This window comes from Dryobates pubescens, chromosome Z, assembly GCF_014839835.1.
Source record: "Dryobates pubescens isolate bDryPub1 chromosome Z, bDryPub1.pri, whole genome shotgun sequence".
In the NCBI taxonomy this organism is placed as follows: Eukaryota; Metazoa; Chordata; class Aves; order Piciformes; family Picidae; genus Dryobates; species Dryobates pubescens.
In genome coordinates, this window is record NC_071657.1 from 26,592,876 (window position 1) to 26,612,885 (window position 20,010).

Sequence of the window (20,010 nt, forward strand, 5' to 3'; positions counted from 1 at the left end):
CAATAACTTTGGCTTCAGTTTCATGTTTGGAGAATTGTAATTTTTGTGCACTATGCATACTGACCATTAGTATTTTCTAGTCTATCAGCCAGTTCCTCTCTGTTGATATCACTAGACCCACCAACACTGAAACATGTAAACATAATTTTATGAAATTGTGCATAATAAAGAACTCCACAGTAGTGCCCTGAAGAGATTTGGAAAAAAAAAAAAAAAAGGGGGTGGGGGGTGGGGGGAGGTTTGGAGAGTGCAGAATGAAAGATGCTGCCCTACAAACACCAAGATTAGAAAGGGGGAGGAGCAAAAGACTACCCTGTTGCCCTACGGAGCAGACCATGGGGAAGCACACTGCACTCCTGCATCACAGTAAAGACCATGCCAGAGCAGTTATACACACTGAAGTCCATGAAGGACCCTGCACTGCAGCAAGTGGACATGTTCTGAGGGAAAGTATAGACTGTGAAAAGCCCACACAGGAGCTGGCTCCTGGTAGGAGTGGCCCATGAAGAGGAATCCCTGATGCTGTGGTTATGTCCTGAAGGGCTGTGGCCAATGGGAAGGACCCATGCTGGAGCAGTTCATGAATGGAGCACGTGCCAGTTGTGAGGAGGAAGAAGCAGCAGAGAAAAATAGCTATGAACTGACTGCAACTGTGATGAAGAGGTTATTAATTAGGATTTATGAAATTTGAATTATGAAATTTAAATATTATTAAAATTATTAATAACTAATTAATCACTATTTTATATACAGATACTAGTGCACGATTGTAAGTACCGGTTTAGTATGTACAATTTGAACCCAATTAGAGTATTTACAGAATTAAAAATTTTAAGACATGAAGTTACAATTCCGCCGCTTGTCCACCAGATGGCGACTCGACAAGACATTGCAGCTTAACTACGTGCGGGGAAGAGTTACAATGTATGTCAGAGGCTTAAGCTAGGAATGTAACGCAAGCTGGACATGGGAGGCTTTGAACTGAGTATTAGTGGGTGCCGCACAGGTGAAGGATATATTGTGTCTTTGTAGCGAAGTTAGTTGCTAGGCTACTGCGAGCGGCTGCCGCCAGAGTTAGTTCACTCCTGGGGGCAGGGCTCCCGAGGCTGAGGCTGCGGCTGAAAGCCGCGGACCCGCGGTGGGGAGCCTCCCTCTGGATGGTGACGGTGGGGGCAGCCTTCTCTCTCCCGCGGCGGCGGGGAGGGGGCGAGATGTAGGCTAGCCGGTTGGCAGATTCCCTTAGAGGGCTCGCGCGGTCCCTTGGGGTCGTGGCCCCTCCTGCAGCTGCCGCTCAGGAGCGGAGGGGGCGGTGTGGAGCAGGGGCGGGCGGTCCCACGGCATGGCCGCAGCTGCCAGGGGCTAGTCGCTGCTGGAGGCTCGCGGCGTGCAGGGCCGAAGCTGGATCCCTGTGGGGCGGGGCCGACCCTTCGGGGTCATCCCTCGCAGAGTCGGCCTGCACTGCGGGGCGGGGCGATGGCTCCTGGTGAGCAGGCTTGGACATCTCTGACCCTGTGCTGCGGCAGGTGGGGCCCCAGTTGGCGGCGACGTTGTCGGTCCTGGCGGGGTCGGCCCAGTGTGGCTCCGGATGAAGCACGGTGCGGCTGCGCGCAGCAGCAGTTTCCCTTAGCTCAGCTCGAACGGAGGGAGCAATGCCGATTCTTCTTGGCACCTGCTTTCCCGTTTAAGGTTACGAGGCAGTCCTTGGCTTGGCTCGAAGGAGTGGGCGGATCCCTTCTCTCCTGCAACGGGGCGGGGTCACGGAGGGTGCAATTAGGTGCTGTTCCTGCTTTCCCAGCTGACACGAAGGGTTGTGTGGCTCGTTCTCTGCTGCTTAAAGTTGTAGTAGAAGTTTGGACCGCCGAACTTACGCTAGTCCTTTCACCGTCTGAGCTAAATGCTTATCCTCGGTGGTCCGGTCCCATTGAAGTCACAGCGGGCTCTCTTCCGATCTGGTGGGACTTGTAGTTACAGCACTGGCCATCTGGGGCTTCAGTGATGGACTCTCCTTTGCAGATTTCCAGGGTAAACTAAGGCTCGAGACGGCCCTTCCCCATCTGGCTTTTTCTCTGGATTGCAGAGGCCGACAGTTTGCTTACAAGTGGAATGAGAAGACTTGCTAGGAATGAGCTTAATAGCAAAGTTTTAATCACAAAAAGTGACACGCTTACAAGCTCGGGCAGAGTGACTTGTTTACAACTTGGGTTAACACTTGTAAGTTTCTCACGGCTGGATTTGGCTAGTGGGCACTTGTAAACACACAGCTTTAGCCTATAGAAAGCGTGACGCTTGAATTACGCCCTTATTTGACAGTAGCACAAATGTCCCATACGATGGGTGCATGTAGTTGTTTACCCCTCAGAAGGCAGGTGGGGGTTGTTTATGCCATCTGTCTGGTACCCTGGGCCTTTGTCCCTCTCAGCTCTGGGCTGAGTACCCACTCCAGAAAGGAGGGTAGAAAGGAGGACTTGCCTAAACATGTTGGGACAAGTTTTACAGTATTTGGAACATAATTCTGGGCATATGGTGCCTTCACCACACAACCCCAATTCTCCACCTATCTGCATTGCTCAGGACAAGGACAGGAGAGTCAGAAATTAGGAAATGTTGAGCCTGGGAAGAAACAGTGGAAGAGTGGTTTTAGTTTTATCTTTACTGACACTTCAAAACACAGTAAGAAGGTGAGAAACAAATTAAATTAAACCTTTCCCAAGTCAAATTTGGTTTGACCATTACAGGAACTGTTTAACTTTCTGTCTTTATCCCAAGTCACCAGCTTTTTCATCTGATTTTCTCTGCTTGACCTGTTGAGGAGAGGAAGTGAAAGAGCAACTGGTCCAGGCTAAAACCACCATACCAACATATTTGTGACCAGAACTCAAATAGCTAGTGTTACAATCATTTAACAATAACAGCAGAGAGATTATATTCCTATGAGTCTTAGAGGACAAATTTCTCTCCTTTGGGTGGGAAATGTTTCCTATTCCCTATATTTATTTCTAGCAACACAAAATAAAACCACTCAAACACCATGTGCTATTTTCCTGCATAAATGTACTTCCAATGGAAAGTACTTCCTAACAATATTTTTATTAATGCAGACAAACCCAGTAGATGTTAACATAAAAGAATTAGCAGCTCTATCACGGCATCTCAGATTTCCTATTTCTTCATTATCAGTTTAATAAATTATATTGATTTATTATTGTATTAGTGCTGAAATAAAAGAAGGAATCTTCTCCAAAATAAGTCATTAATATCCATGTTAGAAGACAGAGTCTTCCAACCTAGTTATTATTTACTCTTGCAGCAGCCCCTTGGTGTAGCTATGCTACAAAATAGAAACAACAATTTTTATAAATATGCAAAATGCTGTAAGAAGAGACTAAGTAGCAAGAAGAAAAGCTACATGCCCACAGAGAAGCATCAATAAGCAGATCTAACAAACTCAACCAGGGGAAGAAAGAACACATAATGAGGTTTTTAATGAGGAATTATTTCCATGCTGATTTTAGGGAGTTAGGGAGGAAGAGCCTTCTTTTGATTTTTAACAGGCACTTTACACTCTCTTAAAAGGAAACAAACAAACAAACAAACAAACAAACAAAAAACGAGGTGGCCTGGATCTTTCAAAACTTTTAGTTTTCCAATCAACTCTTATTAGATTTTGCATTTTAAGTGAGAGAGCATTATATACCGGCAGAAAAGCCCAGAGAATCAAGCAAACTAGATCATTCTCTCTACTCCCAAAGGCATTCAACAGCAGAGCTATGATTAATAACTGTGTTCCCAAACACAAGTGCAGTACTGTGTCAATCCAAGTCACATCACGGAGCAGCAAACCACTGTACTGGAAAATGTGAAATTATGCACAGCCAAAACCTTGTTGCCTCATTCAGGTTTTAAACAATTTAGAATACAGGCTTGTAATGAAATAATATTACCCATTACCTTGCATACTTTCTGTGCATTTTGAATGTTATTAATGAAATGAAACATATCACGTCATTGAATAATCTACTCACACGTGTTTTTTTCTTGTATTATAGCTAGTGACTTCAGGTTTACATACTTGTAAAAAGCCTGGTTCTCCACCCCGCATTTCCAAAGATGCTTGCAGGCTGCTGGTGTAGAGGTATGGAATGATAGTACAGCCTTTTTCTAAGTGTGGAAAAGAAGGCAAATAAACACAATGAAAATGTGCATTTCTCAGAGATTGAAGTAGCTGTACTTGAATGCTTGATACTGTGGGGCCTTGCACTTCACCTTGTTGAACTCATAAGGTTCACACAAACTCACTTCTCAAACCCGTCCGGGTCGCTCTGAATAGCATCTCATCATATACAGCTGTCTCTCATGCTTTAAATTAGGCAAGTACAGCTTTAGTGCTTTAAAGTTCATTAAAATGGACTACACAAAAGACCAAAACCATGAGCAATGAAGACAGCACTGCATGAACACTGAAAAGTGTCACAACTCTTTGCAAATTAGACAGTCTTTTGATAATAGCACTCACTCATATGCTATGTTGTAGTAACTATAAGAAGTGCAATTATTGATTGAAGTTTAATTAAAGAATTATGTTCTGTTGTAGTTGATTCCAAATCAAACACAGAAGTTTTGTAAAACAAAAATTGTAAAAGTATTAAACCTGACCTCTTTCTGAGTTCCAAACACATAAAAAGTCTTCCCTTCAAATTTTAGTTTATAGACATCACACCTAGAAAAAGAAAAGTCATTCAAGTACAGGAAAAATAGGTAGATCTACAGGTAAGAAAAGCAATTTGCATGCAAGTTTCCCTGACTTTCAAAGTCAATCAAGCTATCAAATGACAAAAAATCTCAGCTTGGCATAAAAATGTTTCCTGTTCTAATTTTTTGTAGAACAAAGAACATAACTCCAGAGCATTTCTTTTACACATCTATGCATCTTCAAGGAATTAACTTTTGCTGTAGGAATATGAAGAGGAAATTAAAAGCAGGCTAAATCTTTTGGTTACATTCTATTTATTACACTTTTTGTAATTATGTTTTAAAATCTTGGACTATCTAATATGAATAAAGGGAAAGATAATACTCATTTCTATCCTTATTTATTTACTTCTAGGTCCTGGAAATGAAAGGGGCAGAACACAACATTCAGATAAATCTCATTAGATTGACCTTCCAATGGCCAGCGTAACACTGAGACAGTTTAACAGCCTTTTCTCTATCACTATTTCATTATGTATCTGTTTCATATGCCAATGGACTAAATTAATAAATTGAGATATCCAAAAGGATACATTATCCTTAAGTAATATGGAAAACTAAGCCCTGTGAAACTCATTTCCCACAGTATGATAGATATGTGCTTGGCAAGTGTTATACTCTTCTCCCTGTATCACAGACTGACATTACAATTACGTTGCCTTTACACTGAAAGCACAAATCACACAAATAGTAAATTAACCCCAGGGAAACTACAAAACAAATCTAGGATCACTAATGGATAGTATTTGATAGACTTGTTTCCAGAGCTCCACAGAGAACAGAATAGTACAGACAGGAGGAATACACAGTTACTTCATGCTTCTGAGGACTTCTGCTTAGTCAGCTATCAGGGCATGTTGAATGGAATAAATCCATATACAAAAAATAAAACCCTCACCATTCCTTCATCTCCTGCCCATCTCTTCCCACAAGATGGGCTGGTACCACTAAGGTGGAACAGCCACATTTAAGTACCTGCTGTTGACATATGTTTAGCAGCAGGGCTAAAGTAAGTCTTAAAGGTGTCTGAGCATGATTATGCTCACACTGCACCCCACTGCTGAGGCCGTGGCCAGCTACTGTCATACCACCTGTGGAAGCTTGGTTTTACCTCTCCCTCATACATGGCTGAGGCTGCCGAATGAAGTTAAGTGTTTTAGACTAATAGGAAAGAAAATCAAAGCTTGACAAACTAAGGGTAACTGCATACATCTTTACTTCTTAAAAGAGGCAAAGAAAAAAAATTTCAAAGGCATTCTCATCTCCTCTTCTGTTTACCAAGTAAGTTAATTATTTTATAGTTTCCAAACTGAGGAAACAGCAACACTTTCAAAAGTCTCATAAAGATGTAGGGGAACTCTTGTAAACTCTTCACTCTTGTAGATACCTCTGCTAATAAGCCTCACTGATGCTTTACAGCATAGTTAAAAACTCAGCTTACTCAAATTTAATATTTGTGCACTATGTGGACTAATTCACCCTGTGGAATAATTTTCACTGGAGGAAGAACAAAACCAAATTATTATTACCCTGTTTGTCATCAAAGAGCCTTTAAAACAGAAACATGATGAGGGCAAGAGAAAGAATATTCACGTGGTTCACCTTAAAAGACAACAAATGCAAGAGAAGATAGAAGGAAAAAGGAAAGACACACAAGACTCTTTCATATTTTACATGCTTACCATTTTAACAAATGAATTCTTTTATTCCCTTGGAAAACTACAAATCCTGCAGCTGTGAAACCTAAAAATGTAGTTGTCCCCATTGAGTCCTTGAAAGACAAAAACAAAGAGAAATATCATTTTCCCCCTCCTCTAGTGAGGTATTTCTTAACTGATAGCATAAAAGAAAAAGAGAAGGGTTATAGTTGTTGGGGATTCTCTCCTGGGGGGTACTGAGGGACCCATATGTCATCCCAACCCATCCCACAGGGAGGTCTGCTCCCTACCCAGGGCACGGGTAAGGGACATCACAAAGAGACTCCCAAAGCTGATCCAGCCCTCTGACTATTACACTTTGCTGGTAATACAAGCTGGAAGTGATGAAATTGATAAGAAGGGTGCCAGGGTGATTAAAAAAGAATTCAAGGCCCTTGGACAATTGATTGATGGGGCAGGAGCTCAAGTGGTGTTCTGTTCAGTTCCCTCAGTGGCAGGGGTGTACACTGAGAGGAATGGGAGAACCCATACCATCAACAAGTGGCTCAGGGGATGGTACCAGCAGCAGAACTTTGGTTTCTTCGATCATGGGGCAACTTTTACTGCACCTGACCTGCTGGATCCTGATGGGGTGCAGTTATCTAGAAAGGGCAAGAGAGTCCTAGCACTGGAGTTGGCAGGGCTCAATAAGAGGGCTTTAAACTAGGTCTGAAGTGGGTGGGTGAGGAAATCAGTCCCTCTGAAGAGGAGAGAGTGGGACACAAATTAGGGTTAATTGAGAAGTCGAGAGCCCAGCTGAAGTGCATGTACACCAATGCATGCAGTACAGGCAATAAGCAAGATGACCTGGAAGTCCTAGTCCACCAGGGTGACAGGTTGGACTCGATGATCTTTGAGGTCTCTTCCAACCGTAGTGATACTGTGATACTGTGATACTGTGATACTGTGATGATGTAGTTGCCATCTCAGAAACATGGTGGGATAACATGCATGATTGGAGTGCTACACTGGGGGGTTACAGGCTCTTTAGGAGAGACAGGTGAGGGAGAAGAGGAGGAGGGGTGGCTCTGTATATTAGGGAGTCACTCTCTGCCACAGAACTTGAGGTGGAAGATGAAGGGATTGAGAGCCTGTGGGTTAAAATCAGAGGGAGGCCTAACAAATCTGACATCCTGGTTGCAGTCTGTTATAGACCACACAACCAGGATGAGGAGGCAGATGAAACATTCTGTAAGCAATTGGTGGCTGTCTCAAGATCATCAGATCTTGTCCTAGTAGGTGACTTTAACCTGCCAGACATCTGCTGGGAACTTAGCAGAGAGGAGGCAGTCCAGAAGATTCCTGGAGTGAATGGAGGACAGCTTCCTGACGCAGCTGTTAAGTGAGCCTACCAGGGGTCAGGCTCTGCTTGACCTGCTGTTCTCCAATAGGGAAGGGCTGGTGGGAGATGTGAAGGTGGGAGGCTGCCTAGGGTGCAGTGACCACGAGAGAGTGAAGTTTTCAATGTGCAGGGAGACAGGTAGGAGCACCAACAGAACCTTCACCTTGGACTTCCGGAGGGCAAACTTCAGCCTCTTTAAGAAACTTATTTGTAAAGTTCCCTGGGTATCAACCCTCAAGAACTCAGGGGTCCAGGAGGGTTGGACCTACTTCAAACAGGAGCTCTTGAAGGCACAGGAACTGGCAGTTCCCATGTGCCGAAAGATGAGCCGGCGGGGAAGGCGACCAGCCTGGATGAGCAAGCAGCTCCTGGAGGATTTAAGGGGAAAAAAGAGGCTGTATCACCTTTGGAAGGAGGGGAAGGCTTCTTGAGGTATGTTCAAGGAAGCTGTGAGATTATGTAGGAAAAAATTAGAGAGGCAAAGGCCCAGTTGGAACTGAAGCTGAACACCTCTGTGAAAGACAATAAAAAGCATTTTTACAAATATATTAACACTAAAAAGAAGGGCAAGAAGAACCTCCACTCCTTACTGGACCTGGAGGGGAACACAGCAACTGAAGATGAGGAAAAGGTCCTGAATACCTTCTTTGCCTCAATCTTTAACAGTAAGGCAGGAGGAGTTCAGGACGAGTGGCTTCCTGAGCTGGGTGATGAGGTCAGGGAGCAGGGAATTGCCCCAGAAATCCATGAGGAGTTAGTTTGGGACCTGCTGAGCCACTTGGACACTCACAAGTCCATGGAACCGGATGGGATCCATCCTAGGGTGCTGAGAGAGCTGGCAGATGAACTGGCCAAGCTGCTCTCCATCATTTTCCTCCAGTCCTGGCTCGCTGGAGAGGTCCCAGATGACTGGAAACTGGCCAGTGTGGTCCCCATCCACAAGAAGGGTTGGATGGAGGAACCCGGAAACTACAGGCCAGTCAGCCTGACCTCAGTGCCAGGGAAAGTGATGGAACAGATTATCCTGGTGGCAATAACTGTGCACCTGAAGGATGGCCAAGGGCTCAGGTCCAGCCAACATGGATTTAGGAAGGGCAGGTCCTGCCTCTCCAACCTGATCTCCTTCTATGATCAGGTGACCCGTCAGGTGGACGTGGGGAGGCCTGTGGATGTGGTCTACCTTGACTTCAGCAAGGCCTTTGACACCGTCCCCCACAGTAAACTGCTGTCTAAGCTGTCAGCTCGTGGCTTGGACCGCAACACTGTGTGCTGGGTTAGGAACTGGCTGGAGGGCCAAGCCCAGAGAGTGGTGGTGAATGGTGCCACATCCAGCTGGTGGCCAGTCACTAGTGGCGTCCCCCAGGGATCAGTGCTGGGCCCCATCCTCTTTATACATCTTCATTGATGATCTGGATGAGGGCATTGAGACAGTCATCAGGAAATTTGCTGATGACACCAAGTTGGGAGCAGATGTTGGTCAGTTAGAGGGTCAAAGGGCTCTGCAGAGGGACCTCGACCGACTGGACAGATGGGCAGAGTCCAATGGGATGGCATTTAACAAGTCCAAGTGCCGGGTGCTGCACTTTGGCCACGGCAACCCCATGCAGAGCTACAGGCTGGGGTCAGAGTGGCTGGAGAGCTCCCAAACAGAGGCGCACCTGGGGGTGCTGATTGACAGCCGCCTAAACATGAGCCAGCAGTGTGCCCAGGTGGCCAAGAAGGCCAATGGCATCCTGACCTGTATCAGGAATAGTGTGGCCAGCAGGAGCAGGGAAGTCATTGTGCCCTTGTAGTCAGCAATTGTTAGGCCACACCTTGAGTGCTGTGTCCAGTTCTGGGCCCCTCAGTTTAAGAAGGACATCGAGACACTTGAACGTGTCCAGAGAAGGGCAACAAGGCTGGGGAGAGGCCTTGAGCACAAGCCCTATGAGGAGAGGCTGAGGGAGCTGGGGTTGTTTAGCCTAGAGAAGAGGAGGCTTCGGGGTGACCTCATTGCTCTCTACAACTACCTGAAGGGGGGTTGTAGCCAGGAAGGGAGTTGGTCTCTTCTCTGAGGCAACCAGCTCCAGAATGAGAGGACACAGTCTGAAGCTGCACCAGGGGAGGTTTAGGCTTGAGGTGAGGAGAAAGTTCTTCACTGAGAGAGTCATTCGCCATTGGAATGGGCTGCCCAGGGAGGTGGTGGAGTCACCGTCCCTGGAGGGGTTCAAGAGGAGATTGGACGTGGCACTTGGTGCCATGGTCTAGTCTTGAAGTCTGTAGTGACAGGTTGGACTTGATGATCTTTGAGGTCTCTTCCAACCTTGGTGATACTGTGATACTGTGAAATTGTTAACTCACTATACATTAGCTTCATTTTTTCTTCCTTTTCATAATAAATTTTGTGTTCAAAGGGTACATGTCAAAAGAACAAAGACTGCTCTTGGCAATACAGGCCTCATTTACTTTAAAGAATTTAAATAAGTAACAGGATGTTATGCTTTGTTTCTGTCTACTTGTAGCTGATGACAATGGGCATCCTTAGATATATTTACTTTCTGGATCAAAAACATACTTCTGTGCATGTTACACTCTTAACATGCTGGCTAACTACAAACTAGGGATTTCTATCTGTTTCAACACTGTTTTTTTTTTAAGATTTCACCATATGTTGTTCATCTGTGAGATGTGTTGGAAGTTCTGTTGACAGAAAACATTTATTACAATAAGGAAGTGTTCTTGATTACAAACCACAATATATGGTGATACTTGCTTTTCGAATAGGAAAGATCATTTTCTACATTTCTAATTTCACCATAAAAGGTTTGGCTTACAGTTTTGAGCAATGATTCAGGTAAGTTTTTATTAACTGGATTTCTTGTCCATTCAAAGTTCCAGGCCCTCACCTTGACAAAGGTAGTCAACTTCATTGTGCCTTATGTTCCACCAATGAAGTAAGAGTGAACAGAAACCATGATATTTTTGGAGCAGCAACCACTGCACTGGAAGGAGCATGTCAGAAGGAGCACAGTGTAAGGCACATGTCATAAGGAGCTGGGGAAGCACCCTGCTTTGCAGTTAATTTTCAGAAGACAGAAAAATTTCCCCTAAGCATGGGCAATAAACCCTTGCATGCTCCCACACTACAAGTCCTCCTGCACAGCTAAAAATGAAATTCTAAGCCAGTTTTGATTGTCCTAAGTGCCAACATGTCTCTGAGATGCTGATAGTTTCTAACTAAAGTTTAGTTAAGTCACTGACTTCACCTCAGCTCTGAACCAGACTCTCTATTTCACCCAGGAGCACCATTTTCAGCAATATATATATATATGCAATCAAATGCAGCTTTATATTAGAAATTACATTTTTAAAGGTGCCTACCACCAGGATTGCTAACTGAACAGTGCTGCTGTTCCACCAAATAAAATGGTATACAAGCCAAAGTAAAAGGAGCAGACAAAATATGAAGTAATATTAAAAACAAACACTGCAGATTATGCAGATGAATCCAAATAATTAAAAATGTAGGTGTAAGTGAGAATCAGAACTGGTGATTAAAAACATCTTATAGGGAACTACAAAATATCAAAGTGGAGGAATATGAAAATGCAAAATCTGTTCTCCCCTCTGTACATTTGGTTGCTGTTCTTCCTAAAACTTGCATATTTTGATGGTGTTTGGAATACAATCTGCCAGGGACTGCATCTTCTGGACAGAATAATGCTGATTCCTGAAAATACTAGCAAACCCAAAATATTTCACACCTAAGGTATGTAGAGAAACTTTTGTACTAAATGCAAAGACATTATGAAGTATAATCTATGTTTTTGTCATGATACACTACTACATTCATTATGAAGTTCTGCTTCCTCTGGAGAGACATTTGCTTTAACTGATGCAGGAATGTCACACAGCCAATGTTCTTCCAAGTGTTAAACATAGTATGTAGATCCAAGGTAAGATCTTTTGTAAATTACTCCAAGGTAAGATCTTTTATAAATTACTCCCTATTTGTGCCTGGGCAAAAACTAGAGATACATTAATGGATTTTTACTAAATGTTTGTAAAAAGAATATTTTATTAGGCTTTTGTGGGGAAAAAACAATGCTACCTTGCAAGGATGAGGATCAACGCCGTAAGTTTCCAAAGAATATGCTTTCAGGAGCAAGTTCAATTCAGCAACAGCTGGACTCTGACCTCTGAAATTACAAAAGAAACAGTAATTTGACAGCCAAAAGAAAACTGGAGAAAAAAGACATTTTGATGGGGGAGTTCAAGTGCCTAAAAAAAAAAAGGAGGGAGAAAAACTTACTGAAATACAAACTATACCAATCATATTCTGTTTATAATACAAACATAGAAAACGTCTTACATGTTTTCTCCTGCTGAATTGCACAGTGCCTAATATTTTCAGGTAAACTATGATGTGTTTTGGTTTTTTCCTTAGTCCTGAGATAACAATAATTTATGCAGTTAACCAGATTTATCCAGTACCCTTCAAGTACTTGTTGTGTTTTGATATATGTGAACACCACCTTGAACATCAAATAATCCTTAGCATCATTTTTTCCCACAAAGTCTTGCTCCTTAACTCCTTTAAATGGTTTAAGCAGATTAACAAGCATTCCTTCCAGCACAGGGTATAAACGCAGCAATCGTATTACACTGTCTACTCAGATACATGCCTAATTATAGCAGCATCTGTTACCATCATGATAGTTCAGAATATGTCAGCATTTCCACTATATGCCCCTATTTTTAGGGTGTCTATAATCAACCATGAATATACACTGAAGACTGAAATATGGTGCTCTAGACTATGTTTTATTATTTGATTTGTGCTCTTCTCATTCCTGCCATTACAATAAGCTCTGTCTTAAAATGCCTGTTTGCCAGTGAACTGTTCTGAGTACTATTTTATGTCTTTGTGTGACTACAGTATGTGATTCTGATAGATAATATGTTTTTATGATAACAAGCAGTGCTCAGGAACTTTAAAACGCCAGACTTCTCAAGTGCTTCTCATGAAAATTAAGGGGGGGGGTGGGAACGGAAAGGGCACCATTGACAAATCTTCAAGGAGCTCAGCAATAGCCAAAATTTATCTTACCCCATGAATTTTGGGCTCCAATCTCAAACAGTGACCAATAGCAATCAAGAACAGGCATCTAAAGACTTCTCTGTGCACTCTTGTGGATGTCAAATCCTATTTCTGTTACAAAGTTTTGATTCATGCTCACTGCTCATTGTCTCCCAGTCAATCCCATGATACCTTTTTGGCATATGCCTTTTGGTCCTCTGACACTACACTACTTACACTTTATTTCAGATCACATTTTTATTGAAGTTTAGCTTTTAAAGAAGAGTAACCCCAAACACATAATATTAGAGAAATGCTCTTCTTTCTGTTTCTTTCTTTAGCCTTTTTTCTCACCACCTTCCAAGGGAGAAAAGCAAATGTATTAAGTGGAAACCCAGGAATTACAAAAGTACATTTAAATAACTCAGTATTTAAGGGGGAGACAGCAGGAAACAAAACAAACATGCGTTTTTCACCCAGTCAGCTTTCTACTCCACTAAACTGTTTCACTTCCCTTTCAATACTAACAAATCACAACTTGAAGACCATAAATGAGCCTTATAAAGACAACGAGCGTGTTTCATGTACCTGCCAAGTGCACAGGACAGAAGTAATTAGCTATTTAACCTAAATTATTTAGAATGCTTTTGCTGCATAATGAAAAGCCAAATAATACACCGTTTGATTACTTACTGGAAACTGGGCTTTATAGAAAAATAACATAATAAAACACATCTTTTTCCCACCTCCCATTGAGGTGCAAAGTAGTCAGTACTCCAGTCTGAAATGACCAAAAAGTAACAAATAATACAGAACAACGTGATTTGGGGGCTTTGCCATTTACAAAACAGGGGGGGGGGGAAAAACGAAGTGAAATTATTATTAATGAAACACATTAAAAAAGTAATTAGCAGGCACTCTGCACCTATAGCTTCTGAATTACGCTGTCTTTATGCATGTCAAGCGGAACAAGTTTTACTTGGAGAAAAGAGCAGAAGACATGAACGGGTTTGATCTTATCAGATTACAGGCTAATCAAATGTGCAAAATCTTAAAAGAACATTATGAAACAGAAAAGTCAAGGGCAATATCAGATGAAAAACATCCCTTATCAAGGGATTAATATCCAAGCCTTGATAATGTGCTTTACGTCTGCAACTTAGCAATAAGATTTTCCTTTCTAAAAAAAATATGTAGCTATGGCAAATACTATTAGCAAAGAAAAGGCAACATTTTCAATTACTGATTTAACAGTAGCCTTTCCTTTGCTTTGTTAAAAAACCTTTAACGTTTCTACATGCAACAAAGAGCCTTGTACAAAAAATGCAGTTTCCTCACTAATGCAAGTGTTCCAACTAATACCTCTTAAAGTGGAAATACAGGTAGTATTTGGACAATGCAACTCAGTGCTGGTTTTGTGACTCAGCTCTCTCAAAAAAGTCATGTCTCTCTCTCAGTACAGTCGCTACATTTGACCTGATATGACTTCCAAATTTTTTCAGCATGTATTCAGCATTAACTGGAAGAGGTAGTCCCTTTCCATAAGCTGCAGTCAATATAGCACCCACCTGCAGCATGTCAAAGAGTTGAACAGGAGCAGTCAAAGTAACTGTTATACAGAAATGTTTCTGTATACCATACAAATAATAAAATGTGGATTACTTCTGTGAGAAATTGTGTTGCCTTGGACCGTGGGGTTTGGTCGTTGGACTGATTGGTTGGTGATGGTCTGTATTGTGTGGGGCATTGGGAGAGAAAGGTGAGGTGCCAACAGGTCTAAAGACTGGCCAGGTTAAAAGTGCAGGTTTTGTCTCAGTCCTGATGGAGAGGGGTGGGAGCGTGCTGGGGAACATACGTTTCAATATATTAATGTTTGCCGTCTATATAAGTTCAACTTGTGTTGTTAAGGTGCGCCCCTAGCAAACTCGCTATGCGCCCAGCGCTGTGTTGCCTTTATTTTACAATAAACTGGTTATAAATTTCAGCAGTGAGTTCGTTTCTCACGTGATTACCCTGTCTGCAGAGGCTTTCAGGACCCTTCAGAAGGGGGGGCGCCCCCGCCAATTTCGGCGGCCCAGAAGGAGGACCCTGGAAGCCTCTTGGAGCACAGGTAGATGATCCAGCCAACACTACAAGATAAAGGCAAGGGAAGGAGCTCCCGGTTTGTCGCGACTGCATGTAATTCTTGTGCATAAAGTCCCGGGCAAGAAAAGGACTGTAAGTACTGTCCGGTTGGGCGGGTATTGAGGTCAGTGAGAGTGTGTGTGTGTGTGTGTGTGTGTGTGTGTGTGTGTGTGTGAGAGAGAGAGAGAGAGAGAGAGAGACGTGGGCTGGACAGTCCGGATCCACGAAGCGAGTGCGGAGTCCTTCTAACTGCGTTTCCAATATCCCGCGAGGGACTTGGCCAGTGAAGGGACGAAGCGGTTGGTGATGGAAAGCGTGGACCTCGGGAAATGGGGCAAGGGTCAAGTGTAGAGCAGCCCTGGGAAAAATGGGAGCAACAAGGGTACCCAGGGATATACCCCTGGACAGTCCTCTGGGGTAGCGTATTGGAGGCACAATACGCAGGATAAGGATAAAGGATAATGGAGGAAGGGCCTGGAGAGAAAAGTAGATTGCGGGAAGGTTGGGCATTTGAAATGAGAGTGCCCAAGTAGAAGGGAGATCTTAAGGTTTTTTTAGAAGCATATATAAGGTTTTTTTTAGAAGCATATATAAGGGTTTTTTTTATGTTCAGTAGGTCCAGAAGCTGAACGTAGGGTCAGCTGCGGTATGCCCTGGCCAGCAGGGCTGGCCCGGGACAAGGCAGAGCTGAGCCACAGCCTGGCATGGCTGGAGGAGGAGCGGGAGTGCAGCCGCAACCACAGCTGCACCCGGCAGTTGCTACAGGAGTTGGATCGGCTCTGGGCGGGCCTGGAGCGACGCTGCGGAGGGCAGGCAGGGGCTGCGCGTAGAGCAGCCAGAGCTGCAAGGCCAATGTCAGTGTTTGCACCAGCACCTGCAGTAGTGCGGCGGGCGGAGCAGGAGCTGGTGCGGGGAGAGCTATAGTGGCTGAGCCGTGTCTACCAGGGACTGGTAAAGGATCAGGCCCAGGAGGTGGCCAGGCTCAGGTCAGAGAAGGAGGGTTACTCGTGTTACCAAGGTTCCTAGAGGGGGTGTGGAGAGCGAGTTTTAGGGGCAAAAGGGGAAAGGTTTAAAGTCCTGGTAGCTAAGGATGTTAAATTTGAGACTGAATTTGAGACTAGAATTGGGCTAGGATATATCTTAGTGTAGCACCAAGTGCAAGACGTAATTTACTAGGGAGAGATAGTTCTGTTGGACATAAGGGTAGTTCTGGAAGAGGAGCAGATGACGGTCAGAAGAAAATAGAGGGGGGTTAGGTGTAGATAACCTGTTGATCTCGGGAGAAGGGGCAGTTGGGGTTGGAAATAGGATTGTGTCTCTTCAAACCCCAAGGCAAGGATTGTTGGGATATTGTGGATTGTGGATAGTCAGTTGTTTTTTTTCTGAAGAATTGGTGGGTGTGAGGTTAGTGAGTAATAATTCGTGTCAATCAGGTGATGCATAGGATCCAGGACATTCGGTGAGTTTTGCCTGGGTAGGGGTCCTGGCTACAGGGTCCCAGAATTTCACTGTGGGTGTGGATTCCAGGATTCTGGGCGGTTTGACTAGGTGGTCTTCACAGCCCTGGAGAATTTTCGGGCTGTGAAGGGGCAGCGTTGTTTCTACGGTCTAGGGGCTGTGGAGACTGGTCGTCCGTAGGGATCGGGCAACCAGCACTGCATCCCAGTGTCCGGCGTCCCGGTGGTGAGGGACCCAGTTCGAGGGTTTTTGGTATCCTGCGGTCCGGTTTCTAGAGGGGCCTGGGCCATGGGGGCCCGCGTTGCGGTGGCAGTGGCGGGTTTGACGTCCCGGTTTCCGGTGTTCCGGCGATGGGGGACCCGGTTCGGGAGATTTTCGTATCCTGCGGTCAGTTCCTAGGGGGGCTTGAACTGTGGGGGCCCGTGGCACGGTTACGCTCGTGGGTTTGACGTCCCGGTTTCTAGGGGGGGATCTCGGTTTGAGGGACCTGGTTCGGGAAGGTTTTTTTCTGTGGTTCCAGGCTCCCGCAGGAGGGCAGGGACCTGGGCTGCGGCGGGTGAGGGGGGTTTTTTTTGCGGTTTGACTTTGCAAGGGATCGGCACAGTGAGGGGGGGTCAGTCGTTCGCAGGGAGTGGGCTAATGGCTTGGAGCCAGCGCTTCCAGCTGCCGCCGCTCGGTTTTGATCCCCGGTCAGTGATTAGTGATCAGAAGAATGGGACAAAAGAAAAGCAAGTCATCAGAACTCCCTCCCATTCCCATCTCAGAGAGCGCGTTAGGGATCATGTTACAGTATTGGGATGATGACGAGTTGAGAAATGGTTTATCTTTTGATGATTGGATTTGCCAAGCCTTGAAACCATCATGTGAATTATAAAAAGTGGTTTCTGTTTGGATTACGGCTTTTCACCCCCTACCCCTGTTCCCATATTTACATTACCAGGCTGGCATGAGAATATGGGAGAGGTAAAATCAGAGGGGGGGCCACCAGGAAATCAGAAGTGGCCTAATCAAGATCCTCAGTGGGACTATCAACAGCTTCAAGGGAGACAGAACATGGGAGGTAATACAGGGAATTAAAGAACCTATGCCCAGAAATTTTGATAAAGCCTCTAGTGAGCATCAGAGGAAGCCTCCTACGAAGGGATGGTACTTCTTAGGATGCAGTTTGTGCAAATCATAGGCAGATATTAGAAAGAAATTGGAAAAGATCGAGGATTGGCAAGACAGAAGTTTAGAGGAAGGAGGGATGAAGAGAAACAGAAGGCAGAAGTTAGAATGTTGGTAACTGCTGTAAGGGAAGGTCAGAAATCAAGCAGCTGCTCAGATTTCTGGGGTACTGTTGATTAGTAATATTAAATGGAGTCCAGAAGAAATAAAAAGTTGATTGATGCCCTGTTTTATCTTTTTGTAATACATAGAATACATAGAATACATAGAATAAACCAGGTTGGAAGAGACCTTCAAGATCATCGCGTCCAACCCATCAACCAATCCAACACCGCCCAAGCAACTAACCCACAGCACCAAGTACCCCGTCAAGTCTTCTCCTAAAAACCTCCAGTGATGGCGACTCCACCACCTCCCCAGGCAGCCCATTCCAATGGGCAATCACTCTTTCTGTATAGAATTTTTTCTAACATCCAGCCTGAATCTCCCCTGGCGCAGCCTGAGACTGTGTCCTCTTGTTCTGGTACTGCTTGCCTGGGAGAAGAGACCAACATCCGTCTGTCTACAACCTCCCTTCAGGTAGTTGTAGAGAGTAATAAGGTCACCCCTGAGTCTCCTCTTCTCCAGGCTAAGCAACCCCAGCTCCCTCAGCCTCTCCTCGTAGGGCTTATGTTCCAAACCCCTCACCAACTTTGTTGCTCTTCTCTGGACTCGTTTCAGCAAGTCAACATCCTTCCTAAACTGAGGGGCCCAGAACTGGACACAGTACTCGAGGTGCGGCCTAACCAGTGCAGTGTACAGGGGCAGAATGACCTCCCTGCTCCTGCTGGCCACACTGTTCCTGATACAGGCCAGGATGCCATTGGCCCTCTTAGCTGCCTGGGCACACTGCAGGCTCATGTTCAGTCTACCATCAACCAGCACCCCCAGGTCCCTCTCAGCCTGACTGCTCTCCAGCCACTCTGACCCCAGCCTGTAGCTCTGCATGGGGTTGCTGTGGCCAATGTGCAGAACCCGGCACTTGGATGTGTTAAATCTCATGCCGTTGGACTCTGCCCATCTGCCCAGCCTGTCGAGGTCCCTCTGCAGAGCCTCTCTACCCTCCAGCAGATCAACTCCTGCCCCCAGCTTGGTGTCGTCAGCAAATTTACTGATGATGGACTCGATGCCCTCGTCCAGATCATCAATAAAGATGTTAAAGAGCAAGGGGCCCAGTACTGATCCCTGGGGCACACCACTGGTGACTGGCTGCCAGCTGGATGTGGCACCATTCACTACCACTCTCTGGGCTCGGCCCTCCAGCCAGTTCCTAACCCATCGCAGTGTGCTCCCATCCAAGCCATGGGCTGACAGCTTGGCCAGGAGTTTGCTATGGGGAACGGTGTCAAAGGCCTTGCTGAGGTCCAGGTAGACTACATCCACAGGCCTCCCCACATCCACCAGGCGGGTCACCTGATCACAGAAGGAGATCAGGTTGGTCAGGCAGGACCTGCCCTTCCTAAACCCATGCTGGCTGGGCCTGATCCCTTGGCCATCCTCTAAGTGTTGCGTGATTGCACTCAGGATGACCTGCTCCATAATCTTTCCTGGCACTGAGGTCAGGCTGACAGGCCTGTAATTCCCTGGCTCATCCAACAGGCCCTTCTTGTGGATGGGTACCACGTTGGCCAGCTTCCAGTCAGCTGGGATCTCTCCAGTGAGCCAGGACTGATGAAAAATAATGGAGAGTGGCTTGGCCAGCTCATCTGCCAGCTCTCTCAGCACCCTAGGATGGATCCCATCTGGTCCCATGGACTTGTGGGGGTCCAAGCTGCTGAGGAGAGCTCCTATCACTTGCTCATGGAACACAGGGAAACCATGCAGCTCCCTGGCTCCCTCTGCCAGTAAGTCGAGCAGCATATGGGGTGTTGACCCAGGACTGGACTGGAAGTAAAAATCCTGCAGGGCATTGTTCCAAGTTAAGCAACTTTTTAAAAAAACTTGGAGAGTCACTAATTCCCCCCTGGGAAGGATCTTTTCTTGGTTTTGCTGTCCGTACTGCAGAATAAGGGTGGACACATGCTTCATGAGCAAAAGGACCACTTCAGGAATGTGCCTCTGAACACCTCGGTCTGAAGGCTCTGGAGCCAACGAGACAAACCCACCTTTTGAAACATCTGACATTGTGTGACATTGAATCTGCATTGTAAGAAAACATCAAGGAAAGCCCCCATTTCATTCTGTGTAAAACATCCTGGGACTTGATGTCATTGGGGATGGGTAAAGTGTAAAAGAAATGGTATTTGTTGTAATCGAGGAGTATTTTATCCTGACTGAACTGGACCATGTCCCCAGGTGTGGATAAATTCTCCTCCAATATTATTAATGGCAAACAGGTTGAATTAGTAATTAGGCCTACTAAAAGTGATGGTAAA

The 20,010-nt window shown here is 45.1% G+C and overlaps 1 protein-coding gene across 1 annotated transcript in view; it reads right to left on the reverse strand.

The window, feature by feature from the left end:
• Positions 1–20,010, reverse strand: part of FRMD3 (FERM domain containing 3) — a 186,402-nt gene that overhangs the window by 27,913 nt on the left and 138,479 nt on the right. Inside the window, exons 7-10 of the mRNA XM_054178042.1 lie at positions 11,879–11,966; positions 6,432–6,520; positions 4,654–4,717; positions 4,070–4,158 (exon numbers count right to left, since the gene is read on the reverse strand). Coding sequence (XP_054034017.1) covers positions 4,070–4,158; positions 4,654–4,717; positions 6,432–6,520; positions 11,879–11,966 — 330 coding nt within the window. The remainder of the gene's footprint in view (positions 1–4,069; positions 4,159–4,653; positions 4,718–6,431; positions 6,521–11,878; positions 11,967–20,010) is intronic.